Raw genomic sequence first — 27,631 nt, 5'->3', positions numbered from 1 at the left:
CTGGGAGATCCTGAGTCTGCAAGGATGACACGCAGGTCACCGAGCAGCCAAACACCGGTGCCCACGATGCCTTGCCCAACAGACCTGTGGCATGCTCCACGGCCCAGGGGACAACTTCTTTAGCCACCAGGCATGAAGAGGGATCCTCCATTTGTACTCTCTACCTTGGGTTGAAAATGTCAGGGCAGACCTGCTGTCTGGGACCCTGGAGGTGAAGTGTAAGGTGAGACAGGGTCCTGCCATCAGATGGAGAGAGACGTGCCCTGGTTCTCAGGGAGTCCTCAATATTATGAGACAGAAAGCTTAAGGAGACCCAAGTCTGGTGGAACAACACAAGCTGAGCTCATGGGGGCTCAGAGCCAAGTGGTGGCAATGAGAGAACTCCCAAAAGGCAGGACATAGGAAAGAGATCAGAAGTGTGGTGAATCCAGGGTGCTGGAGGATCCAGGGAAGGCTTCCTGTATGAGGTGGCACTGAAGCTGGCCCAAGAATGATCCTCTATAGATGTGCGAAAAAAGATGATGATGGAATTTTGCGGAGGAAGAGGTACCCAGATGTGGTCAGGGCAAGGAGGGCAGGGTGAGGGCAGGTTGGGAGGACAGTGAGAAGACCTGAGGAGATGCAGCCTGCCGGAAGCGGGGTATGGGAGGGAGCCCAGGAGGAGATGTGAGGGACATGGGGCTGTCGGAGCACCTGAGGTTCCGGGGGAAGTGCTGAGTTCACACCGGCTGCAGGGCCGGGGCGGGAATGGAGGAACAGACAGAGTGGGAAAAGCCTGTCTTACCCCTCTGCCCCTCCCCCAGCCTCCCACTCCCAGGTGGCCTAGGACACCTCCCAGATCTGGAAGAGCTCAGAGCCAAAGCACCAGGTTTCCGTGTTTACAGTCAACCCCGGGGGGAGGAGGAGGAGGGTGGAAGGGAGGGGTGGCCGCATGGGGAGGCCGGCCGGCTCTCTCCAGCTCCAGCTGGGCCAGAAGTATTGGAGGCTCAGGCACTCAGCTCCCAGCCCTCCACCTCACCATGGCCGCAAAGGTAGACAGTAGCCCCGGGGGGGTCCCCAGCAGTGGCTCCAACCTGGATGCCACCCGAGAGCACATGCAGGCGGTCACCCGAAACTACATCACCCACCCCCGCGTCAGTGAGTAATGACCCCCAGTGGGTGAGGTCGGGTGGGCTGCTGGGTCTCCAGGTCCTCCTTCTTAGCCTCAGGGAAAGCGGAGGACCCGAGACCTGGCGAGACCTAAGGGGCTTTCGGTCCTGCGGAGTGATGCGGGTGGGGGGATGGGGGTCCCCAGCCCAGGGTACCCCAGAAGAAAGGGCAGGGGAGTAGCTGCAGGAACCTTCCTGTCGACAGTGATCTTGCACTGAGACCCCAAGTCACAGAGAGCTCCCAACTGCCCCAAGAGTGTGTGTGTGTGTGTGCACTCTTGTGTGAATATGTGTGTTTGGGGTGTGTGCATGTGTACACCAGAATACTCAGTGTCAGTATAATCAAGTTTCCCTGGGGGATGTATGTGGCAACGCAGAGTGCGTGTGCATTCTCAGGATGGGGAACACGTGACACCGTGTGTGTCATGTCATGTGTGCATTCTGGGGGAGGGTGCCTGGGGTGGAACCAGGGGAAGGCGTGTGCCTGGGTGGGCGTGTGCTCCCACCTTCACTTGGGTGATGACATATGTGTGTGAATATGTATGTGACAGCTTGAGCGTGTGTGTGATCGGAAAGGAAATGTGTGAGACTGTGTGTGCATGCTTGTACACTCAGGGTGGGGGTGTGTGTGTGTGTGCAAGCATGTGTGCTCACGGGGAGAACATGGATGAGTGTGTGGTCAGATGATGTCACATGTCCGTGTGAGCAGCTAGGAGAAGGGCACATGCCTGGCATCCAGGGGTAGGGGTGTGGGGACCATGGGCGCTGGAGTGGACCCTTGTGGGCTTCCGAGGGGGCATCGGGGGCGTCTGTGGGTGTGGCTCGAGTGCCCGTCCTGCAGGGGTGGGCCGAGTCGGGGTGTCTGGGGCAGAAAACCCGGGAAGTCCCCCGACCAAGCACCCCTGCTCCGGCCATCTTCCCTTGTCCAAGGTCACATTCCCTGGTGTGGCGAATTCTTGAATTCTCAGACAGCCCCGTTCACTGGAGTAAACCGGCCTGGCCGGCACCAGCTAAGCAGAGCCAGAGGCTCCTAGAGGGTGTGTATGGGGAGAAGCTGGCCTAGCAAGGCCGCCCCTCCCTCTGCAGCCAGCCAGCCCCACCGGGGCAGGGGGAGTGTCCGGAGAGGCAGCTGAGAGCTGGGTGTGCGGCGGGGCCCACACCACGGAGAGCAGAGCAGGAGCAGAACGGCCAGGCCCAGGGCTCGGGGCAGCAGTGCCCCGGCGGTGTGGAACACTCCAGCTAAGGAGGAACTGAGAGCGAGTGGGTCGGATTTATCAAGAAGGCCCCGGGGGCCCGGGGAGGACGAAGGTCCAGATCCTCCCCGACTGCAAAGCCGGGTCACCAAGGCCCAGAAATATACAGTGACCGTGCCCCCCGGGGTCCAGATCCCGGGCCCGGAGACCTGAGTAGAGTCGGCTGACCTTTGTCCGGGCCCGGTGACGGCCACCCCCGCAGGCTCCTCCCCCATCTTCCCCTCCCCCTGTGAGAAAGGGAGAGCCGCCTGGGTGCTGAGTGGGGGGTGGGGTCTGAGGTCTGGACCTACGGCTCGGCTTTCCTCCTCCCTGGAATGTGCCCTCCCAGGGTGCAACCTTACCCGGGATCCCCTCCCAGCCGGCCTCTTATTTATAGTCCACAAGCACTGGCACTGGGGCCAACGCCCAGGAGGTTTGACCCCGGCTGGAAGCAGCAACAGCAGTGTCCCCCCGTTGGCACCATGCGGCCCCCCAGCCAGGCAAACTGTGTTCACACCCAACAGCCCACCCAGAGTCACGGGTCAGCGCGAGGTGAGCCCCTCGCCCAGTGCCCGCGTTAAAGATGTTATTGTGAAGACAGAGGCCACTCCTGTGCTTTCGCTGCACCCGAGTGTCCTCACAGGTCCACCCAGGGGCCGGGACCGGCCGGCACCCCCCGCCCGAGGGAGGCTGGATTCCTCAGCGTGCTTCTGCACCTGCGGCTTTCTCCAACACCCCCCTTCCTCCTCAGGGGCCTGGGCAGGTGGACTCCTGTGGCCCTCTCTGCCCTCCTCCCCCACCAGGGGACTCTAACTACTTCCAGGCAGGAGACCTTTTGTGTAGAGGCAGAAGGAGTCTAGGAGGAGAGCTGGGGGACCAGAGGGCCAGGGGACGGGGCAGCTGACTCCCAGCCCCAGAGCTCGCTTGGCCATGGGCATGGGTCCAGGGGAAGACTTCCTGGAGGAGGAGGTGGACTGAACAGGCCTGAGGCATTAAAGGTGATTTCTCTGCAGTGGCTGAAGGAGGGAATAAGGCAGAAGGGGGGCTGGGTAGAATCAGGATGGGGAGGGACCCCAGCAGTATCCACCCTGGGAAGGAAGGGCCCCCTCTGCCTTCCTCAGAGCTGGAGTTGATCTCCACGGAGAGGAGGCGGCAGGAGCTCTATCTGGTTGTGTGGGGCAGAAGGGGTGGGGTGAGGGGTCGGGGCGCCCCGCAGGAGCAGAGGTTAGGAAGGACGGGCTGGCATTCTGGCTGGAGGGCCGGAGCCCGGTCCGATGGCCCAGGGCCCTGAGTGCCAAACCGCTGGCTGCCTTGGTTTCCTCAACCGAAAGGCAAGGGAGGTTACACGGAGAGCGTTCCACCGTCAGGGTCTCGGGCGATTCTAAGAACCCTCCGCCCCTGCCCTCCCTCCCCTAATCCCTCCAGCGGGGATCTGGGAGGAGGTGCAGGGCCTGCTGCCCCGGGCCTGCCCACCCCCCAGCCTCACGCATGGACGCCCGCCTCAGCCGGACGCTGCAGGTGTGGCTGGGCCGGCCCTAATTAGCGGAGCCCCGCTGAGCTTTTGCCGGGGAAGGCGGTGGGGAGGTGGGAGCAGGAGGGGCCCGCAGCCCGAAGAGCAACCCGAAGTGTCAGCTAGGACAATGGAGAGGGGGTGGGCAGAGCAGCTGGAGGGAGTGTCTGCAACGTGTCCGTGCCCCTCAGGGGTCTTCTCGTCCAGCCCTTGCCTCTAGCACCACCTCCGGGGTCAGGGACGTGCCCCGGGCTGGGGTAGGGCCATAGCCTCGAGTGCCACAGGCTACTGTCCTGACTTGCGGTGGGCCCTAGGAGAAATCCACCGACGTCCTGGGCCTCAGTTTGCCACTCCGTGCGCTGGACACCATCAGAGTTGGGGGTGGGTGCAGACAAAAGACCTGCCTTCCAGTCAAGGACACCTTTGTTGCTCAGCCATCACCTTGGCTGTGTCCAAACCAGACAGCCTCTCAGAAAAGATATTGTCTAGTCCTGCAGAGGAGACACCCTGGTCTGAAGGGAGAGACACAATCTGTCTCCAGTAACGGACAAGCTGGAGAGCAGGGCACCCACTTGGGTGCCATCTGTGGGACTTCAGAGGGGAAAGGACCCAGTGAGCTGCCACAGTTAGTCAAGGGCGAGGCCTCGGACAAAGGAAGGCAATAGCCAGAGACTGAACCGAAATGGCCACGTAAGTGGATTATCTGCGATGAAAGGTCCAGGCTATGGAGTGATGTATTCACCCAGCAACTAGAGCCAAGAACCGTGTCCGCGGGAAGGCTGGGAAGGCAGCTTATGGATGAGGCTGGTGTGATGAGATGGGGACTTAGAGACCTCATGCTGCGTAGAACTGAGAAGTGCCGAACACCCAGCTCTGCTGCAGGCAAGCACTTTGCCTGGGCTCCCCAAGAACCAGCCCTCCTTGGGAGCTGGAGGGGCCCCCCACATCCAGATCGCTCCCCTCTTTGTGCCCATGACCTTCACCGCTCCTCCCCTGGCAGGTAGAGTGTTGGGTGTCAAGGTTAATGCATTTCACTTGGCAGAAGCCTGTGAAATGGGGGAGCCAGTTGTGAAGAGCCCTTCCCCTCCAGCACCCCCATTTCCTTACCCGGCCCACCCACTCTGCGTCTTTCTTCTGGCTGGTCTTGGTATTTTCTCCACAGGGCCAGGAAGATGCCAGCTCTTCCCCAGGGCTATTGAAAACGCGGGTCTCCCTGCCCCGTGCTCCTTCCCCTGTTCTCACAACCCTCCACCCTCCCTCTGCTGGGCTCCCTGGCTCCTCTCTACTTCACACAGTCCTAGTAACCCAGAGGGTTTGATCAAAATGCCCCCTGGGCAGGAAGGGCTGTTTGGTGATTTTCTTGGTGGGCAGGTTGATGCCCTGGCCTCTGCCCTCACCCTCTGGAGGCTGGGGTCTTCCTGTGCCTACAACCCCTTTAGCCTGTGTATTCGCTTTCTCATCCCTTCCATTCTACCTTCACAGGGGTGGCAGGAGCCAGAGTAGGTGACAGCGTCCTTATTTGGTTTGGGGCTGGGAAGGCGTTTGTGTATATGTAAGAGGAACACATAGGTCCTGATGTGGGAAATACGGGAATGGGCTGGTGGGACAAGGTGACGCCTTCCATAATTCATCCAACAAATATTTACTGTCTATCATAGGCCCACACTCTTCTAAGAGGTGGAATCCAGCAGTGAACACTACAGACACTCCCGCCCTCACGTGTCTTGGAACTGATGTGTCCTCTTGCACAAGGGAAGTGAGCCTGTGCACGCCAGACACGCTGCCCTTCTTTCTGTTCCCCAAAGGCCCCGAGTTCTTTCTCTGGGCCCCTGGGCCTCCTTATCTCTGCCAGATGTGCCCTTTGTCCAGCTGTCTGGGGGCGGCCTGGATGACTCCACTTGACCTTGGAGCCTCAGCTCAGATGGCCCTTCCTGCAAGGCGCCTCCTCCATGAGCTCCAAGCCTGGTGATCAAACCCATTCCCACCCACCCTACTCTTTCCCTTCAGAGCAGTTGGCAATTATTTCATCTTTATCCCCTTTTAAATTGTAGGCTCCACGTTTTATTTGCCTCCTTTATTTGCCTAGCCCAGTATTGCGAAGGCATCTGAGAGGCAGGCTTGAAGATAGGACGGGAGGAGGGAGGAGGGAAGCAGAGCTTGGAGGGCAGGAGTGAGATGTCAAGAGCCGGGTCCCAGCCTTGAGGTCTCAGCATCCAAAGGTATGAAAATAGGCTGAGGAGTAGCCAGAGAGGTGGGGGGGGAGGGGCAGGGCGGGGCCTCCAGGGACCTGCAGGAGAGAGTGCATCCAGGCCCTGGTCCCTTCCAGGGGCAAAGCCAGACTGGAAGGTGAGGTGTGGGTGGCAGGTGGAGGGAGAGGGCAGTGGAGCCGGGCTGTGATCGTCACTGGACAAGGATTGGGGTGGAGGGCGTGATTTTAAGATGGAAAGTACCAGAACTTGCTTGATGAGACGGCCACAGAGAGAAGGAGCGCTGGCCCATCACCCCAGTGCTCAGCCTTCTCTAGGGCCTGGTTCCCAGTGCCGGGGAGGGGCTGGCTTAGATGGAAGGTGGGACACCACCTCCATGGGAAAAGGACAAGAGAATGGCTCAGGTGCACGTGGGGGCTGGTAGTATGAGGGCAGGAAGGGGCGGGGAGTGCCCCAGCTCTGGGCCCAAGTCCGAGAAGAACTTAGCTTTCTTGAGTCTTCCTAATAGTCCTTAAGCTCCGGAGAACATAGAAAACATCTGTGCAAGGATCACCTTGCCCAGTCGGTCTTCCTAGACTAAGTCCCCAGGAAAGGAACTTCGATCTGACAAAAATAAGGGGTTGACCACTGAGCCCCGCTTAGGTTCACCTGGCAAGAGCAGCTGGGCGGCAGGCCTGTTGAAACCATGAGGGCGGGTGGGAGCCCATGTGGTCTGATAGGAAGCACGAGGGGGGCCCCGCCCCTGCTCTGCCACAAGGGTCTGTGTCCCTGGGCGGGCTTTCCAGCCCTCTGAGCCCCATTCTCCTGGCCTGTTGAGAGGAGGGCTGGACCGCTCTCCTGTCGGAGGCCCTTCCAGCCTGGGAGTGACCCAGCGACCTCACAGACACCCCTGACCATCCTGCCCTGCCAGGTTCCTTCACCCCAGTTGTCCCATTGGGACTTCAAAAGGACCCTGGGGAAGGGCTACCGTGTCCCGGGGTCATGGGTGATGGAAGGACCCAGGGTCCCTCAGCTAGCGCCTCACAGAACCAAAGTAAGCTTCCTGTCTGCCAGTCTGTGCTTCTCCTACTGGGGTCCCCGGCACTGGAGCTGGGAAGTATTTCCTGACGTCTAACCCAATCCCTCCCTGTAAGTCGAGCTCACATCCCCATCTGTGGCTCTGTCCAGCCATCAGGACGGGGGCAATCTGCTTCACCCTCCTTTGTGGCTCTGCTCTCTCCCCGCTCCCACAGGCGCCCAGTGAGGCCGGCCTCGTGGCAGAGCAGGGCCCTGGCTGACTTTTCTCACTGATGCCTGCACCCCCAACACACACACACACACACACACACACACACAGAGTGCCCAGTCAGTGTGGGGTGATGGAGAGAAGTGTGGTCCTGCTGAGGGGCAGGGAGGGCAGCTCTCATCACATCTCTAGCTTTGGAAAATGCTGTGGGTCAGAGAGGAGGGTGTAGTGGGTAAGTGGGGGCCGAGGCCAGACGGGAAGTAGCCTCAGAGATGAGAAAGGCCTCTGATGGCTGGGGGGGTCGGGGGGGAGGACTCGAGGGGCCTCTGCCCTTGCCCTGGCCCTCCCCCAGCCTCCTGCAGGTGTCCGAGGCAGCGGGGGCCCTGCCGGCAGGGGCATGACCCTTACAGCAATGGTGGCTGGCCCTGTCACAGCTAATGACCCTGACGGCCCAGGCTCCAGAGAGGGGAGGGGGTGGTGCTTAGAGGGAGGGAAGGTGGAGGATGCTTGTGTGTGTGTGTGTGTGTGTGTGTCTGTCTCTCTGTCCGGGTGTCGGTGTGAGACCCTCACCCACCCCCACCCCTCCCCCAGCCTACAGGACTGTGTGCAGCGTCAATGGGCCCCTGGTGGTGCTGGACCAGGTCAAGGTAAGACTTCTGTCTCTTCCCAGGCACCATGGCCAAATCCCAGAGCTCCCAGCCCCTATACTGATCTCTTCTAAATTGCCCTGCCCCTAGGTGGCCCCCATGCTCCCACCCCCTTCTTCTTGACCCCCAGGCACCCACCTCCACATTCTCCCTCCCTGGCCACCTGAGGTTTTCTTTTCCCGCCTTTTCTGTGGGTCCCGCTGTGGGCCTTAAGAGACCTGCTCCTACAGCAATGAACAGGGGCACTGCAGCAATTGTGCCTCTTTCTTCATCAGTAGAATGGCTGTGTCTAACTTCCCCGGAAGGCAGGACTCTCCCACCTGCCTTTCACGGGTCTTCTTTTAAAAGGAAGAGGAGGAGGTGGCAGGCTAACCAGCTAACTCTCCAGAGCTTGAGGTTTTCAAAGGTCTTTGGACTCTCTCAGCCTGGGAGCCGGCAGCTTGAGCTGGAAGTGAGGCGGGCCTCACGGAGGAGGTGGGGTGCGGGCGACTTGGTGTCCTCGGGGAACCGTAGGACCATGGCAGACACTGGCAGTATTCTGAGTCCCAGGTTGGGGATTCTCGAGGCATAAAGAGCTCTGCAGAGCTACCCGATCACTCTGCTTTCCCCCCAACCAGTTCCGCCCCTGTCTCCCGCCCCACGCCACCCAACCCCAAACTGGAAATCTGGGTGCCATATTGATTCCTCTCTTCCTGGCCCATGTTCTGTCGGCAGTCTCCCACCCACCACACCCTTATCATGGCCATGGCCTCTGGGGCCCCAGCCTGGCGCCCTCCCATCCTCTACCCTGCAGCCATGCAGCCCTGACCCCTTCCCTCTGCTGCTCCAAACTCACTAGGTCTCCCCGTGGCTTCACCTTACAGGCCCTCTGTCCTATAAGGGTCCTGCATACCTCTCCACATCTCATCACTCTCCCTTCCGCACTTAGAAACCCACACTGTCTCTGTGTGAAGCTGCCATTTGATGTCTCTGGGCCTTTGCACATACTCTGCCTTCTCCACTACCTCTCCCCCCACCCCCGTCCCTTCCTCTGACTCACCTTCTCCTGGAAGCAGTGAGCCTGACCCTGCTCTCGGCTTTGTGTACTGTCTTGCTGGCAACATCCATCGAGGCATTTGGTCACCACCTGGCCGCATGTCTTCTCCCTGTCCCTCCCCACCCACCACAATGTGCCCTCCTATTGGACTTGGATGGTGTCTATAAATCCCAAGCTCCCAGAGCCCCACGTTGCAGTTTTACTGAACACCTAGCCCGTCATGGGGGCTCAGTTTGTTCAAAGGAAGGGTGAGTGAATGAATGAATGAATGAGAGCATGAATAAGTATGGGCCTGTCAAAATCTGAGCCAACTATATTAAAGAGATCAGACCCACTCATTTCTGGAAAACAGATTCCAAGTTCATGGAGACCTCACAGTTGGGCCCATTAGTGTCAGGGACGCCCTGGGAAGAAGTGTGGCGGAGCTGGTCTGCACGTGCGCACTGGAACCAGACCGTGTGATTCAGGCTTCTTGAACTTTAATCCCAGATCCATCCCACCCTTTCTATTAACTACCCGTCAATTCTAGATCAGCAGCATCAGCACCACCTGGGAACTTGTTAGAAATACAGATTCTTGGTCTCTACCCGAGGCTGACAGAATCAGAAACTCTGAGGGCCCAGAAGTTTGTTTTCACAGCCCTCTGGGTGATCTGATGCTCCCTGAAGTCTGAGAACCATCTGTCTAGGACTGTAAATCCCGGTTTCCTCATCCATTAAATGACAATAGGGGACTTCCTTGGTGGTCCAGTGGTTAAGACTCTGCATTTCCACTGCAGGGGGCATGGGTTTGATCCCTGGTTGGGGAACTAAGATCCCGTATGCCCTGCAGCAAGGCCAAAAAAAAAAAAAAAGACAATAGGATCGTTGTGAGGATCAAATCAGATAAATGTATTGTTATTATTCCTCCTTGAGAACAGCTAGCGAGAGCCCTGCCTGGATGAGGAAATGCTAATATGCCTGATTAAATAAACAGTTGGTGAATCCCCTGCCCCTTTGCCCACCTCTGCCACACTCCCTGTCAGTCTATATAGGACTCTGTATGGAGAGTCAGTACCTATGCAGACATCCATTTTCCAGCTGTAAGGTGGGGCTGGACTACGAAACTGGGGATAGAGTCCCAGGCTATGGTTCTGTGATTATTGGACACATCGGTAACTCGTGTAGAACAGAGTAACTGGGTGATGGAGACACCCAGAAAATCCTGGGCTTGCAGAGGGAAAGAAAGGAATCAGAAGTTGACAGTCTCATAAGTGCAGGAGATGAAGGCACCTTTATGCACCCTTCTCCACTCTCCCACACTCCTTGTTCCAGAGTTGCTTGGGCAAAAATGCCACAATTCTGTCTCTATAGCGCCACCTTCTGCCCGAATTGAATCACACAGGCAACAACGCTTTCTGCTTCCATCCTTCTCAAATGGAAAAATATTGGGGGGAAGAATTTTGCGTAGATCCAAAGTTCTTAGACAGGTAATCAGGGCCTTGAAATTGTATGAAAACCTCTTAAGGTAGCAGCCTGGGTTGAGGCCCAATAATGTGCATTCCTGACAAGCTCCCGGTGGCCAATGCTGCCGGGAGGGTCGGATCACCCTCGGAACCGCTGTTCTAGAGGATCTTCCGCCTGCTATATTCTGTGATTCAAACCGGCCCTTGTTTGAGATTCACATTACCCACCAGTCTTGGTTCCAAATGTCTGTGGCTGCTCCCAAACTGTTCAGGGAAAAAGCTTTCAAAATTGTGTGCATCAGCTCCAAAAACAATTTCCAAAGAGGAGTTCCCAAACTGCCCTGGACCTTGTCAGGGGGAGAAGCCTTGGAAGCAGCACGCCCTGTCCAAGTCCTGCCAGGCTTGCTAAGAACTTCCCAGGCTCCTGAGTGGATGCGACAGCACCCCTGTGCCTGACCCCTGGCTGGTTGGGAGCTCGGTTGAATCTCCAGCAGAGGAGGTGGGCTACACTGAACAATCCACACTCCCTGCAATTCTCTTAGTAACCAACAATGAGAGCTGAGAGAATCAGGTCTGTGGCTGGGAAACGGGGTATTGGAATTCTCCCGCTGCACACACTGCTCTAAGTGGCTAAACCCACCCTTCCCACCAGACAAATAACTGGCTTTCTCTTCCTAAAGGATTCCAGACAACACCCTCCATGCTTGGGCGCCATGGTTCTGAGAGTTCTTCCTCCTATCTGGCTGTAACCTCTCTGCTGTTTAAAGTTCACTTTCTGTGATGTTTCATCTTTCAGGGACACACAGTGTGCCACCTCTTCTCCCCTCTCCATCACCCACACAAACCCACATACCAACGATCGCTTTTTTTTTTAAGGTAATAGAGAATTTTAAAAATATATTTATTTTGACTGTGCCGGGTCTTAGTTGCGGCATGCGGGATCTTTAGTTGCGGCACACATGTGGGATCTAGTTCCCAGAGCGTGGAGTCTTACCCACTGGACCACCAGGGAAGTTCCCAAAGGATAGATTTTTATCAGCCTGCTGCCTGTTTTTCATTGGGCCCACTGCCTAATTGCTTTGGGGCCCGCTCAGGCCGGTGTTCCGTCCAGCATTTTTCCTCCTGAGGTTAGCAGCCCCCCATCTGCGTCCCAGACAATGAGGCCAGTGGCCATTTCAGACAGAGAGAGACACAGGCCCACAGAGAGCGGAAGAGGGGTTGGAGCCAGGACTTGTATTTAACTTGTTTCCCGGGGCCTCGCAGCCCTTGCTCTTGGGCTCCCTCTTGTGGTTGTGAAGCCAAAGGCTGTCTGGCATCAGCCCCTCCGCAGACCTCAGCACTCCTCTTGGGGCGAGCCCCTTCCCCCAGTGACCCCATTCAGCGGGGCCTGACAGTGGTTTAGGAGGGAACAAGATGGCCTTCCTGGCATCCTCTTCACAGGACAAGGAGGAGCCCAAGCCAGAGCTTCTCTCAGTGACTATCAGAGCTGGGAATCCTCCTGTCTCAGGTTCAACCTCCGGTCTCAGGGAGCCCTGGGGGGAGGACCCCACCTTGCTCACACCCCTTTGGGGAATTGAGCCATCCACCTCTCTTCCCTGACCCTGAAGGTCACTGGTTTGTGGACAGCAGGGGATATAATGATGGTGACAACGACGTCACTGTACTTGAACATGTTCCCCTACCCCCCCTTTGTTTTTTGGCCGCACTGCGCTGCTTGCCGGATCTTCGTTCCCCATGGAACCCCGGCCCCCTGCAGAGAAAGCGCGGAGTCTTAGCCCCTGGACCGCCGGGGAATTCCCCCCCATTTTTTTTTTTTTACATTTTAATTACACGCACATACAAAACACGCTTTTTGTAACTAGTGAAATAAAAGACACAAAGTTAACTATTTGCCCCTAACCTCTTTATTCCCAACCTCTTGTGATAACCAATGTAAATATCCTGCTGTGTATGGGCAAATATAAGCAAGTTAGATGTTTACGTTGGTGTTAGTCTCTTAAAATGTATCGAGTATTTCTTCCATGTCAGTAGATCCACATTTTACTCATTCTTTTTGACAGCGACTATGGTTTGGACATAACCGTGGTATGGATGTACCGTGATGTATTCCATTTTTGATAGACAATCAGCATGTTTCCAGGTTTTGCTATTACAAATAGTATAGCAATATATATCCCTTTTATACTGGTGCCCTTATTGCCAAAGGATAGATTCCCCCAAAATGAAATTGCTGGTTCAAAGTGTATATTTATTTTTTAATAGATACTGACAATTTGGAGCAAAATTGCTTGCCCAGCAAGGTTGTGGTAATTCATACTCCAACCAGCCATGCATGAGAGGACCCACTTCCCAGCATCCTTGCCAGCACTGAATATGTGCTCTCCAGTAATTTTGCCTAATGGTTAAGACTAGTCCTATCTTGCTTTTATTTGCATTTCCCTGATGACTAGTGGAGTTGAGTATCTTTTTATCTGTTGAGATCTCACTTCCTCCTCTGTGACCATTTCCTACACATTGAGTTGTACGTTTTGCTTTGTTTATTGTTCACCTTTGTTTATGGTATGCCATACAGAAATTTCAAATATTTATATTATCAAAGATTTCTATTTCTTTGTTTATGGCTTCTGGATTTCTTATCTTGCTTAAAGATGTCTCTCTTATCCAGCTTTTAACTGGATTATTCCATAAAAAAGGAAAGAAGAAAAGCTCTTCTGGTATTTTGTTTGTTTTAGTTTTATATTTAAATTTTTATATGCCTGGAATGCGTTTGTGTTTATGATAGGGATAGATACCCAGTGTATTAGCACCATTTGTACAATAAATTCTTTTTCCCTATGAACTTATATGCCACATTTGTTCTCTAATAGTCTCCTAAAATCTGGGATCTGTTTCTGGACTCTAGCCTTCCAACATCTCCGTTCATCTGCCTCACGCCAACACTGACCACTTGACCTCAGCAGCTTTAGAGCACGTTTTAATATCTGACAAGGCAAGCCCTCCACCCCTGATCTTTTCCATAACTGTTTTTGGATATTCTCAGACATTTACATGAATTTTAAGATCATTTTATCAAGTTCCAGGAGAAACAATCCATTGGGAAAGCATTGAATTTATATACTTTTGAAAAGGATTTATATTTTTATGATAGTAAGTCATTCTGTCTTGGAAAACACTATTGCTCTCCATTTGTTCAGGGCTTGTTTTCTGTCCATTAGTAAGATTTTATTATTTTCTTGTACCTTTCTTGTTAAATTTATTTCCAGATATTTTATGGGTTTTGGCCCTATTGTGGATGAAATATTTTTCTCCATTTCCTCTTCCGTTCACTGCTGGAATAGAAAAAAAAAAAGAGATTGTTTCTTTTTCACTTTTTGCATAAATTTTGTTTAATGATACGTTTTAATATTCTGTGATTCTTTTGGGGGGAACACTCTTCTTAATTGAAGTATAGTTGATTTACAATATTGTGTTAGTTTCAGGTATACAGCAAAGTGATTCAGTTTTATATATATATATATATTTTTTTTAATGAGAAGCTTTTTTTTAAAATAAATTTATTTATTTTTGGCTGCATTGGGTCTTCATTGCTGCACGCGGGCTTTCTTTAGTTGCGGTAAGCGGGGGCTACTCTTTGTGGTGGTGCGCGGTCTTCTCATTGTGGTGGCTTCTCTTGTTGCGGAGCACGGGCTCTAGGCGCGCGGGCTTCAGTAGTTGTGGCACGTGGGCTCAGTAGTTGTGGCTCATGGGCTCTAGAATGCAGGCTCAGTAGTTGTGGCGCACGGGCTTAGTTGCTCCGCGGCACGTGGGATCTTCTTGGACCAGGGTTTGAACCAGTGTCCCCTGCACTGGCAGGGGGATTCTTAACTGCTGCGCCACCAGGGAAGCCCTATATATATATATATTTTCAGATTATGAGATAAATCAGGAGTGTGGGATTAACAGGTACAAGCTACTTAAATAAAATAGATAAGCAACAAAGATTTACTCTATAACACAGGGAACTATACTCAATATCTTAAAATAACATAATGGAAAATAATCTGAGATTGATTTTTATATATTTATCTTGTATACAGCCAAATTCTCTTATTAATCCTGGGTGGGGTTGTTTTTGTTTTTAACTAGATCCTCTTAGGGTTTTTTAGATATACAATATCATCTGCAAATAAAGGGAATCATGTCTCTTTTTCCACTGGCATACTTTAATTTGACTTTTTATTGAAACAATTTCAAATTTATAAAAAGTTGCAAAAATAAAAATAGTACAAGGAATATCCATCTACCCATTTGTTCTGTCATTGCTCTGAGTGTATATGCATATGTGTGTGTGTGTGTGTGCTTAATTTTTTTTTTTTTTTAGATATTTTGAGGGTAAGTTATGCCCAAAACTCTAGTGTGTATTTCCAAAGAATAAGGATATTCTCTTACACAACCACAGTAGTTATCAACTTTAGAAATTTACACTGATACTTTAATCTACAATCTATATTCCAATTTGTAAGCTGACCTAATAAAGTCTTTTATAGCATTTTTCTCCCTCCAGTATAGGATCCAGTCTAAGGCCTGGTATCACATTTAATCATCATGTCTGTTTAGCCTGGAATATTTCCACAACCTTTCTTTTTTTTTTTTTTTTTTTTTTTTTTTTTTTTTAATTTATTTTTATGGCTGTGTTGGGTCTTCATTTCTGTGCGAGGGCTTTCTCTAGTTGCGGCAAGCGGGGGCCACTCTTCATCACGGTGTGCGGGCCTCTCACTATCGCGGCCTCTCTTGTTGCGGAGCACAGGCTCCAGACGCGCAGGCTCAGTAGTTGGGGCTCACGGGCCCAGTTGCTCCGCGGCATGTGGGATCCTCCCAGACCAGGGCTCGAACCCGTGTCCCCTGCATTGGCAGGCAGATTCTCAACCACTGCGCCACCAGGGAAGCCCTTTTTTTTTTTTTTTTTGATAAATTTATTTATTTTATTTTTGGCTGCGTTGGGTCTTCATTGTGGTGAGCAGGGGCTACTGTTCGTTGCGGTGCACGGGCTTCTCATTGCAGTGGCTCCTCTTGTTGTGGAGCACAGGCTTTAGGCACGCAGGCTCACTAGCTGTGGCTCACGGGCTCTAGAGCGCAGGCTCAGTAGTTGTGGCACACTGGCTTAGTTGCTCCGCGGCATGTGGGATCTTCCAAGACCAGGGCTCGAACCCATGTCCCCTGCATTGGCAGGCGGATTCTTAACCACTGCACCACTAGGGAAGTCCCAGTTTTTCTATATTTAGAACGTTTCAAAATTTCCAAATGTATGAAGTTTTTCTAACTATCCTTTTGTTATTGATTTCTGACTGACTTTGATCAAGATCAGAAAACATGGTACAGCTTGATGTGTTCGAAGTGATATCCTTTTCATTATTTTCTATTTCTTCTGTGATTTTAGTTTTGATTTCCTCTAATGTCCAAGGAGTAACTTAGAGGAGTACTTTAATTTCCCAGAATATTAGAAACATTGCAGGGAGAGGTGCAGTCTTTTTTACCATTTATTCTTATTGAATTAAGATTATGACTTACCCCTGAAGTGAATCAAGGAAGCCAGGTGGATGCGCAGCAAGGTGAGGGAGACTGGGCGATGCTATGCATTCTCTCCAGGACCTCCCCTGGGAAGGAGGTGCAGGTAGAGGACTTAGCTCTCCTGGTGCTGACCAGAGATGAGGACCAGTGTCAGCTGGGAGCGTCTGCTCTCCCAGCCCAGCTTCTTTGGCTTGGCTCATAGCCTCATCTAGACCTTGGTTCCTGAAGCACACACAGACAGCGGAGCTTGGGGATTCCCTTGAGGCAGACATCCACCTACCCACTTGCTGCCTGTGGTCCTGGAGGGACAGCCTGATTGTTTTTTTTTTTTAATTTATTTTTTATTTATTTATGGCTGTGTTGGGTCTTCGTTTCTGTGCGAGGGCTTTCTCTAGTTGCGGCGAGCGTGGGCCACTTTTCATCGCGGTGCACGGGCCTCTCACTATCGCGGCCTCTCTTGTTGCGGAGCACAGGCTCCAGACGCGCAGGCTCAGTAATTGCGGCTCACGGGCCCAGTTGCTCCGCGGCATGTGGGATCCTCCCAGACCAGGGCTCGAACCCGTGTCCCCTGCATTGGCAGGCAGATTCTCAACCACTGTGCCACCAGGGAAGCCCCTGTTTGGTTTTTTAAATTGAGTTATAATGTGTATACCATAAACTTCACTCTTTTCATATGTATAGTTCAGTGGGTTTTAGTCTATACACAAAGTTGTGCAACCATCACCACTACTTGATTCCAGAACATTTTCATCACCTCAGAAAGAAACCCTGAACCTGTTAGTTGTCACCCCCAATCCTCCCTCCTCCCGTCCCCAGCAACCACTAATCTTTTTATTTTGTGGATTTGACCAGTCTGGACATTTCATATCAGTGGAATTATATACTTTGTGGCCTGTTGTGTCTGGCTTCTGTCACTTAGCATGATGTTTTCAGGGTTCATCCATGTTGTATTATGGATTAGTACTTCATCCCTTTTTTTTTTTTTTAATTTGTTTATTTTTGGCTGCGTTGCACGCGGGCTTTCTCTAGTCATGGCAAGTGGGGGCTACTCTTCCTTGCGGTGCTCGGGCTTCTCATTTCTCATTGCGGTGGCTTCTCTTGTCGCGGAGCATGGGCTCTAGGCGCGCGGGCTTCAGTAGTTGCAGCACACAGGCTCAGTAGTTGTGGTGCACGGGCTTAGTTGCTCTGCGGCATGTGGGATCATCCTGGACCAGGGCTCAAACCCGTGTCCCCTGCATTGGCAGGCGGATTCTTTTTTTTTTTTTTTTTTTTAATTAATTAATTAATTTATTTATTTATGGCTGTGTTGGGTCTTCGTTTCTGTGCGAGGGCTTTCTCTAGTTGCGGCAAGTGGGCGCCACTCTTCATCGCGGTGCGTGGACCTCTCACTATCGCGGCCTCTCTCGTTGCGGAGCACAGGCTCCAGACGCGCAGGCTCAGTAATTGTGGCTCACGGGCCTAGCTGCTCCGTGGCATGTGGGATCTTCCCAGACCAGGGCTCGAACCCGTGTCCCCTGCATTGGCAGGCAGACTCTCAACCATTGCGCCACCAGGGAAGCCCTGGCAGGCGGATTCTTAACCACTCTGCCACCAGGGCAGTCCCTTTCATCCCTTTTTAAAGCTGACATATTCCACTGCCTGGATATCCCACCTTTTGTTTATCCATTTGTCAGTTTGTGGACATTTGGGTTATTTTCACTTTTTGCCTATAATGAATAATGCTGCTATCAGCCTTCATATGCAAGTTTTTATGTGGACATGTGTTTCCATTTCTCTTGGGTATACACCTGGGAGTGGAATTGCTGGGTCATATTGTAACTCTATATTTAACCTTTTGAGAAACCACCAGACTATTTTCCAAAGTGACCACACAATTTTACATTCACACCATCAGTGTCTGAACGTTCCAGTTTCTCCACAACCTTAACACTTGTTATTATCTGTCTTTTTTATTACGGCCATATTAATGAGTGTGAAGTGCTGTCTCATTGTGTGATTTTGCGTTTCTTTAGTGACTAATTAGTTGAGCATCTATGTGCTTATTGAGCACATGTATATCTTCATTTAGATCCTTTGCCATTTTTAAAATAGGGTATTTGCCTTTTATTGTTGAGTTGTAAGATTTCTTTATATATTCCACATGTCGGCCTGATGCTTTCTACACTGATCAGAATGAATACTTCACTTGATCTTAGCCAAAAGCAAAGTGATTGCCTGATTCTTTTTATTCGTGAAGCCTGTGAGGACTACACAGCCCCATGATCCCAGCCCCACGGCTAGGGAAAGATTGCCACTGGTAGATGGAGACACCTGGGAGCTGAGGAGAGAACTTTGCCAGTGTGTTCACCATTAGTCCACAGGGGCACAAACAACGGTGCTGTCAGGAGACCTAAACAGCCATAATAGCTACTACATTTTATTGAGCTGTTGTAAGGTCCCAGCACCAGCTAATGACTTTCCATATATTTCCTCCCCACAGCAGCCTTATGAAACAGGTGTTAGTATTATTCCCATTTTAAAGATGAGGAAAGTAAGGCTCAGAGACATTAAGTAACTTCCACAAGGTCACACAGCTTCTAAGTGTCAGAGCTTCAATTCTAACCCTGGTCTTCCAACTCTAAAGTTGGTGCTCCTACCCACCCAGGTATACTGCCTCCCAATCAGAATTCAAACTTGCCACTTACCAGTCCCTGAAGTTCATTTCCAAGAGTATCTGGGCACAAGATGGGAGAAAGGAGCTTGAGACTGGGTCAAGGAAGTCTGGGGAGGAGACAGGGACTTCACCTCTGGTCTCACTGACACTCTGGGCTGCTCTCCCCTCCTGCCAGTTTGCCCAGTATGCTGAGATCGTCAACTTCACCCTCCCCAATGGGACTCAGAGGAGCGGGCAAGTGCTTGAGGTGGCTGGGACCAAGGCAATTGTTCAGGTAAGTGGTGTCAATAAGATGTTGGCTGGTTGAATAAATGAATGAATCCACAAAGTTTCCACACTATCTTATAAACTCCAAAGACAGAAAATGTTCTATTTCCCCTGAGAGAGCTTTGCCCGGAGCTGGACACAAAGGGAGCCTAGAATGGGAGGCCCCGTTCTCCCCAGCAAACCGCTTATTAGACTGACTAACCTCTTACCCTGTAGGTGTTTGAAGGGACCTCTGGGATCGATGCCCAGAAGACCACCTGCGAATTCACAGGGGACATCCTACGGACTCCAGTGTCGGAGGACATGCTGGGTGAGGGGTAGGGATGGGCAGGGTGAGGGCGTCATTCTGTCCGGCCAGCCCAGCTTCCCTGACCAAGTGCTTACCTAGCACACCGCACTGTCATTGCCTCTTTACCTAGTCTGCCTCCCCTGGGAGCCCTTTAAGGTCAGAGGTTGTGCCTTGTCTTTGACCCCCAACCCCAGCTCAGGGCCTGACATACAGCAGGTGTTCAATACATGAGGCAGGCAGCTTCAATAAATTAGAGGCAGAGGAGGTAACCATCTATTTGGGGTCAAGCTGAAACGAACTGCACATCCCCTAATTTTCTCCCAAGGTCTGCCATACCTTGCCCTCCTCCTTCCAGCCCTAAAACTCCCCATTAGAGTCATTTTCCTGGGCCAAGGCCTTGCCTGTAGAGGTTTCCAGGAGGGGAAGGAAGACCGCCAAGGAGGCAGTCACTGTAGCCAGCTCCCTGGGGGTAACCAAGGGCTGAGGGGAGGGGGACATGGGGCAATTGGGACGCGAGGGCTGGGTGAGAGCTGGTGGTGTGGAGGGTGAGCAGCCGTGAGACCCAGGGCCGTTCCTGATCGTCACCCATCCCCTCTCACCCACTCCCAGGTCGGGTTTTCAATGGCTCTGGCAAACCCATCGACAAGGGGCCAGTGGTCATGGCAGAGGACTTCCTGGATATCAATGGTAAGTGACTGAAGGCTCGGGATGGCTCTCGGGACCCAGCCCCCCAACTACCTTCCCCACTCCAGTCACTGCCCCTGTCACCTCGCCCCTTGGAAATTCTGCCCCAGATAAAGGCCAGGGCCATTGCCCAGGGCTCACCCCCAGTACTGGTCATACTAACAGGCAGGTCAGTTGAGATACGAGAGCAGCAAAAGCCGCTCTGTCTGGGGCCAGCTGCATTTCATGTCCCATTCCTATAAAATGCTATCATCATTGTGCAGAGTTCCCCAGGTGCCCAAGACCCTCACTCTCCTGCCTTCCAGCATCCACCTGCCTGCCACTTCTAATGTGCCTGGGTGGCACCGTCCAAGGGAGCACTGGACTGTGGCTATTTAAATACAAATTAATTCAAATGAAATAAAAGTTCATTTCAAAACCACATTGCGGGGCTTCCCTGGTGGCGCAGTGGTTAAGAATCCGCCTGCCACTGCAGGGGACACAGGTTCGAGCCCTGGTCCAGGAAGATCCCACATGCCGCGGAGCAACTAGACCCGTGAGCCACAACTACTGAGCCCGTGTGCCTAGAGCCCGTGCTCCGTGACAAGAGAAGCCACCACAAGGAGAAGCCCCCTCGCAACAAGGAAGACCCAACACAGCCAAAAATAAAATAAATTAATTAAAAAAAAAACCCACATTGTGCATGCTCAATAGCCACACGTGGCCAGGGCTACGTTTTGGGCAGCGCAGTTAGAGCACATTTCCATCACAGAAGAAAATTCTGTTAAACAGTGCTGCTCCGGAGTCTGGGGCAGGGGTGGCGGAGGGCGGGCAAGGCCTGGACCCTTGAGCAGGGTCCATGGTCACCGTCTCCCAGGCCAGCCCATCAACCCCCACGACCGCATCTACCCGGAGGAGATGATTCAGACGGGCATCTCGCCCATTGACGTCATGAACAGCATTGCCCGTGGCCAGAAGATCCCCATCTTCTCAGCAGCTGGGCTCCCCCACAATGAGGTGAGGACGTCAAGGGGCCTGTGGGCACGACCAAGGGGAAGGGATGGAGCAGAGGCCGGGGCTGGTGGGCCAGCAAGGGAGGCCTCCTGTGCAGAGCAGGCTGGGGTCACCGGCAGCTGTCTCCTGGCAGCTCAGGGACTCAGGGCCCCCAGACAGATCTCCAAGCCTCCATCCTGAGTGAGTGGGGCTCACACTGGCTCACAAGAGAGCCCACGGGTAGCCTCAGTGTTGAATGTCCTGCGCAGCTGAGCCCACGGCTCTACCACTGGTCCTTGCAATGGTCTTTACTTGCCTGCACTGAGCGAACTCCACCTCGGGCCAGCCCCACGGCCGTCTGAAGCTTCCCTGTGCAGGTTTCCTGCCTTACCCCCTCTACCCAGAGTGGACAGCCCATTTCTTCCCAGAGCAGCTGGTGTGACAAGGTTTCTAGATGCTCCCCCCCGACCACCCCCACTCCTCTACTCCCGGATGCGCCCTGGCTCACCCTCAAAACGCTCAGAGGGATTAGATGGCATAAGCGTCCCTGCCTTCCCCCTACACACACTCATCCTGGATCTGGACATGGCGACTGGAAGCTCCACACGCTGCAGGCCTGGGGCAAACCCCAGAGATACCCCTAGCAGGCTGGGGGGCAGAGGGGACTCTGAAGGGCCAGTTGCCCCTAACCCGTGGTAGGCAGTTGCTCTCTGGAACTGTTTTTCCGCCCTGCTCCTCATGACAGGCACCCTGGGTCCTCAGGTGCCACAGAATAAGGCAGCCCTCCCCTGAGAGCGGCTGTAGGACCTGGGGCAGCCCTTCCACCTTGCTGACCTTGGGTCCCTCCCACCGAAGGCCTTGGCGGGAGGATGGGCTGGGAATTACCCTGTCCATGCTCCTCAGTGGGCTGGCTCGAGTTCTGGTTCTGATGTCCTTCCTCCCATCCCCAGATCGCTGCCCAGATCTGCCGCCAGGCTGGGCTGGTGAAGAAGTCCAAGGCCGTGCTGGACTATCACGATGACAACTTTGCCATCGTCTTTGCAGCCATGGGGGTAAGAGGGGCTGGGCCGATTGGCAAGTTCTGGAAGCTATGGGCGGGCAGCCTTGGCCCCTGGCACACCCAGTCTTATGGGGGAGGCATTATCCTTCTTCTTGAGAAGCCGTCAAAGTCGGAGCCTCTCTGGTGGGAGAGGCAAGAGCACGACTGGAGGAGCGGGCAGTGTGTGCCCCACAGAAGCCCAGAGGCCACGGCAGCTATGAGATGAGCCCAGGACAGCTGGGGGAGGAGGGAATTTAGGGAGACAAGACAGCTTCAGAAAGGGGATCCCGGGGGCCCTTAGAGGGCCCAAGGCAGGGACGGGGAGTTTAGCAGGGAAGCAGCGGGTAGGGTGAGGGGCAGGGGTGGCACTGAGCAGAGCTGAGCCTGAAGTCTGAACCTCTCTCTGGGGATCTGATGAGACCCTATCCCGGACTGGGCAGCAAACCCAGCCCCTGCCCTCTCAAGCCCCAGGTTCACCCCAGTGAACGTTAGCAGGTCAGTCAATAGGCTTTACTGAGAAGAGATGGGAGGAGCCTGGGCCCCACCTCCAGCCCTCCCTGCTGTGTGTCCAGGTGAACATGGAGACAGCCAGGTTCTTCAAGTCCGACTTCGAGCAGAACGGTACCATGGGCAATGTCTGCCTCTTCCTGAACTTGGCCAACGACCCCACGTGAGCCGTCCCCTGGCACCCATACTGCCCTTAGGCAGCAGGCCCTGTCCCCTTCCAAGACCCAGAGTACCAGGTCTCAGGCATCCCAGAACTACAGCCATGGGCCAGAGCTGGGAGAACAACCCCTCATTGTGGAGATGGGGACACCGAGGTTGGGGAAGAGGTAGGGACAGCACACGGAGAGACAGGGAGCTGGGCCACAGCCTGCCTGCCACCTGCCGCCCCTCCGCCCTGCCCACAACCTGCATCCAGCCGCCATCCCAAGTCAGGGCTCCTCCTCCGAGACTCACTTCCACAAGGTCACCACTAAAGAGATATTTCCCTAAAGCATTCGCTTAGAAAAACTGCTATTTTAAATGTTGAGAAAATGTGAGTTTAAATCTGTAGGTTAGGTGATGAAAAAAAAATCTAATAAACTGTCCTGGGAACTGGAGGTACTCAGAAGGAACTCAAACCAGGTAGCAGAGTTCAGGGGGCCCAGATGACATCACCAGAGAAAAGTGCCACAGGCACAGAGCCCGGGGACTGAGGGTGCCTAGAGTGCCCCCAGTGGAAGGGGCTGCCAGGGCAGGCCAGCCTCTGACCCATGCCCAGCAAGGAATAGTGAGGGGAACAGTAAGGAAAGAACCCCGAGGACACCGAGGGTGTGAGCGCTCCAGCTGACCCAAGCTCGGGAGCCCTGGGGGACGAGGGACACTGTCCTCCTCATCAGTCACTCCTGGCCCTGCCTGTCCCTCTCTCACCCGGCTCCCTGCCTGTCCCAGCCTCTGTGCTCATTCCTACCTTGAATAGCAGGACGTGACTGAGGGCCCACTCCCAGGAACCATGGCCTGGATCTGGGGGCTGGGGCCTGGGGCTCATCTTACCCAGTCCTCTGCTGCTGTGCACTGTACCAGCTTCCCAGTTCACCACCCACTCAGCACTGGGGCCAAATGGAGCACAGGCCTGGGCCTCCAGGCTCTCTAAACATTGGCCGTACCTGCAGGATCGAGCGGATCATCACCCCGCGCCTGGCACTGACCACGGCTGAATTCCTTGCCTACCAGTGTGAGAAGCACGTGCTGGTCATACTGACGGACATGAGTTCCTACGCAGAGGCTTTGCGGGAGGTGAGGGGGCTGTAGTCACTGCGCCCAGAGCTGGCCCACGCAGGCCTGTCCCCACCCCTTTCCTCATGGTCAATGAGCCCCCCACTCCCCTTCCTTGTGTCAGCCTCTTGCCCCCTTTCTTACCCCAAGGCCCACGAATATTGCAGGTCTCAGCTGCCAGAGAGGAGGTGCCCGGGCGCCGAGGCTTCCCCGGGTACATGTACACAGACCTGGCCACCATCTACGAGCGGGCAGGCCGCGTGGAGGGCCGGGGCGGATCCATCACTCAGATCCCCATCCTCACCATGCCCAATGACGGTGAGCCGCCTCCCTGCCCACTACCCTCTGCAGCCCTCCTGCCCTCCCATCCTACCCAGACACTTAAAGGACCCATGCTTCTTTATACAGATGTGCAGTAGCTCTGTTCCTCCATCAGGGTAGACACTGTCCCTTCCTTGCCTCCCCCGATCACCCACTCCCGTGAGGGAATAGAACCTACATGGCCCTGAGTGGGTGGAGACCAGGATCTACACTGACACCAGTGCCTTTCCTTGCAGACATCACCCACCCGATTCCAGACCTGACGGGCTTCATCACAGAGGGACAGATCTACGTGGACAGACAGCTTCATAACAGACAGGTACTGTCCCCTCCTTACCCACTTCCTGCTCTCTCCACCATCTCCAAGGACACTGACTAATAACCAGTGTCCCACCGCCCCCTGTACTTCATCTCCCTGTGAATGAGGAGGGGCCAGACAAGGCTAACACCTAACAGGAGATAATCCCCAGGAAGACTGTTTGGTTCCCAGACAGAAGACAAGTCTGAGTGGAATCCAGCCTACCTGGATGTGGGACCTTGAGAAAATCATTTCATCTCTCTGATCCTAGGTTTCCTCATCTATAAAATGGGAATGATAATATATATCACACAGTTGCATTGTGGAGAATAAAATAAGTTGGTCCACAGAAAGCATCTAGCAGATCGTAGATACAAAATAAATATCACTTCTCTTTCCTTTCTAGTAATTTGCTTTGGTGAACAAAAACAATAGGTAACTGACATAAGTAGGTGGTGAATAATGTACCAAAGGGTTAGAAAATGTGTCTGTCCCATCTTAGGCCACCCCCTTACTCTTTCCTCTTTGTTTGGCAGCTTTTCTTTGCAACTATGAACTGTTAAGTTTCTACCTGGCTTTCGTCCAAATAATCAGAAGTTTTGAAATAGCGAGACTTTCATGAACTAATGTCATGTCATCACCCCCCTCCACTCTCCTGTCTAGGTGTGCACATGTAGACACCTGTATACCCAAGCCCTAGAATTTGTGGGCGATAGAGGAGGGCGGGGTGTGACCAGCCGACCTCTCTGTGGGATGAATAAGGACCAGTCTCCTGAGAACCACAGGGGGAGGGAAGACAAGTAGAGGTGGGAAAGAAGGGAAAGTTTGGACCCTGCCTTCTGACACGCCTTCTTCGCCCCGCCCAGATCTACCCCCCCATCAACGTCCTCCCTTCCCTGTCGCGGCTGATGAAGTCCGCCATTGGGGAGGGCATGACGAGAAAGGACCATGGAGATGTCTCCAACCAGCTGGTAAGGAGAGAGCCCAAGGGCTGGTGGGGAAGCTAGTTTCAGAAGCTGGAGCTTGGAGCCATAGCTGGACCACGAACTTTTCTCCTGGAAGAAAAAACTTCCTCCCCTTTCGGGGTCCCCGCACAGTCACATGGGGGAACATGGGACTCCTGCGGTAAGCCTGCCGTGACCGCTGACCCCCTCACCCCTTCACCAGTATGCCTGCTACGCCGTCGGGAAGGACGTGCAAGCCATGAAGGCAGTGGTGGGGGAGGAGGCGCTCGCTTCCGAGGACCTGCTCTACCTGGAATTCCTGCAGAAATTTGAGAAGAACTTCATCAACCAGGGTGAGGCGCGTTGGGGGCGTTCAGGCAGCAACCCCCTTAGTCCGACACCCACACGCGCACACACCCTTAACACTCCTGCTCTGTCCCTAGGTCCCTACGAGAAACGCTCGGTGTTCGAGTCTTTGGACCTGGGGTGGAAGCTGTTGCGCATCTTCCCCAAGGAGATGCTGAAGCGCATCCCGCAGAACATTATCGATGAGTTCTACTCCCGCGAGGGGGCGCCGCCGGACCCCGAGCCCGACACGGCGCTTTAGCCCCGCGGGAAGCCTGGCCCCGGAGCCAGGTCCTGGCACCGCTCTCGCCGGGCGCCCGATCTACACGCCCCGCCCCATCGTCTTGGTCCTCACACCTTAACCCATCGCTCCGTGCCCACCCTCAGTCCCCCACAGGTTATGGGGGGGCTCCTACGCTCCAGTCCTCTCCCTGGATTCCCCGACATGGGAAACAGAAGGTGGTTAAGCCTATATTCTCTGTCTTGTTCTGATAGGAGCATTTGTATTTTAAAAGTACCACCGTCCTCTCCCAGGAATTTATCTCATGTAAATACAAGATTGGCAAAACACTGATAATTGTTGGAGCTGCGGGGGGTACATGAGGTTCATTAAACTATTCTCTCCACCTTAAAAAAAAAAAAGAGAGAAAAAAAAGAAAAGGCTACATTAGTGTCTTAACAGGTGACAACAGAATTCTTCTTAGGGAGGTATTTATCTTTGTTAAAAAATATCTTGATAAATTTCTTGGGTGGAATGTGAGCTCATGGGCCATAGAAAGGACAATCTCAAGGCCACAAAAGATGTGTCTGATTCTAAACAGCTCTGCCTAAGAGATGCTAGGAAGGAATTTGGTTTGCTCCAGACAGGGAGGGGAGTTGCTGGGGAGATGGCCTGAGGAACAGTGGGGGCAGTGTGCAGAGGCTGAGGAAAGGCCCCCCAGTTCAGAAATGGGCAAAGAGCATCCTAAAAACCAGGATACTTGATGTTCCTTTGAAAGCTGCCTGCTCTTCTGTAATGCCATCCCTTCCTGTCTCCTCTGCCCCACCTATGATGAAGTCATGAATGCTTCCTAAGAGGTAGGGCAGGTTGGGAAGATAGAACTTCAGCAAAAGGCTGAGTTCCATTTCTGGGTCAATGTGTTATGGAACCAGGCCAGAATTCTTGGATCAAGAGCTGACACCAAAGAAGCCTTGAGAATAAAATTCCCATCCCCAAGACAATTTAGGGAAAGCTTTTGGGTGTCCACAGGACATAGGGTTGTTTTTACTTAAAAACAGCTTTATTGAGATGTGATTCACGTACCATACAGTTTACCTATTTATAACTGTACAATTCAACAACTTTTAGTATATTCACAGAGTTGTGCAATCATCACCACAATCAATTTTAGAACATTTTCATTACCTTAAAAAGAAACCCTGTACCCCAAGTTATCACTCCTCAAACCACTCTTCCGCCCCCTCCCCAGCCCAAGACAATCATTAACCTTTCTATCTCTGTAGCTTTGCCTACGCTGGTCAACTCATATAAATGGAATCATACAATATGTGGTCTTTTGTGTCTGGCTTCTTTCACTTAGTGTAATATTTTAAAGGTTCATCCATGTTGTAGCCTGTGTCAGTACTTCATTCCTTTTTATTGCTAAATAGTATTTCACAGTATGGATACACCTTTTATCTATTCATCAGTATATGGACATGTGGTTGAAGCAACTTTTCACTGTCATAAATAATGCTGCTATGAACAATCATGTACAAGTTTTTGTGTGGATGTATGTTTTTATTTCTATTGCGTACATACCTAGGAGTGAAATAACTGGGTGTCAGATGGTGACTCCCTGTTTAACCATTTGTGGAACTGCCAGACTGCAAAGCTACTTCCAAAAGTGGCTGCACCACGTTACGTTCCCCAACAATGCAAGAGGGTTCCAATTTCTCTACATCCTCAAGCACACTTATCTTTTTTCCCCCTTTTTTAAATTGAAGTATGATTAACTTCCAATATTATATTAGTTTCAAGTGTACAACCTAGTGACTCGATATTTTTATACATTACAAAATGGTC

At 52.9% G+C, this 27,631-nt stretch overlaps 1 protein-coding gene across 1 annotated transcript; it reads left to right on the top strand.

Annotated features, from left to right (window-relative positions):
- The first annotated feature begins 963 nt into the window (after positions 1-963).
- On the top strand, positions 964-27,113 carry ATP6V1B1 (ATPase H+ transporting V1 subunit B1). Its single transcript, XM_036873214.1, has 14 exons — positions 964-1,137; positions 7,914-7,969; positions 18,825-18,923; positions 19,133-19,226; positions 19,815-19,892; positions 20,746-20,885; positions 21,812-21,913; positions 22,473-22,570; positions 23,556-23,679; positions 23,826-23,976; positions 24,216-24,298; positions 25,144-25,248; positions 25,445-25,574; positions 25,665-27,113. Exons 1-14 carry the CDS (start codon positions 1,020-1,022, stop codon positions 25,826-25,828), a joined length of 1,542 nt encoding a protein of 513 aa, XP_036729109.1. The 5' UTR covers positions 964-1,019; the 3' UTR covers positions 25,829-27,113.
- Positions 27,114-27,631: the final 518 nt, after the last annotated feature.

This window comes from Balaenoptera musculus, chromosome 13 (genome assembly GCF_009873245.2).
Source record: "Balaenoptera musculus isolate JJ_BM4_2016_0621 chromosome 13, mBalMus1.pri.v3, whole genome shotgun sequence".
In the NCBI taxonomy this organism is placed as follows: domain Eukaryota; kingdom Metazoa; phylum Chordata; class Mammalia; order Artiodactyla; family Balaenopteridae; genus Balaenoptera; species Balaenoptera musculus.
The sequence above is the reverse complement of the archived record's forward strand: the minus strand, read 5'-3'. Positions and strand labels throughout refer to the sequence as shown.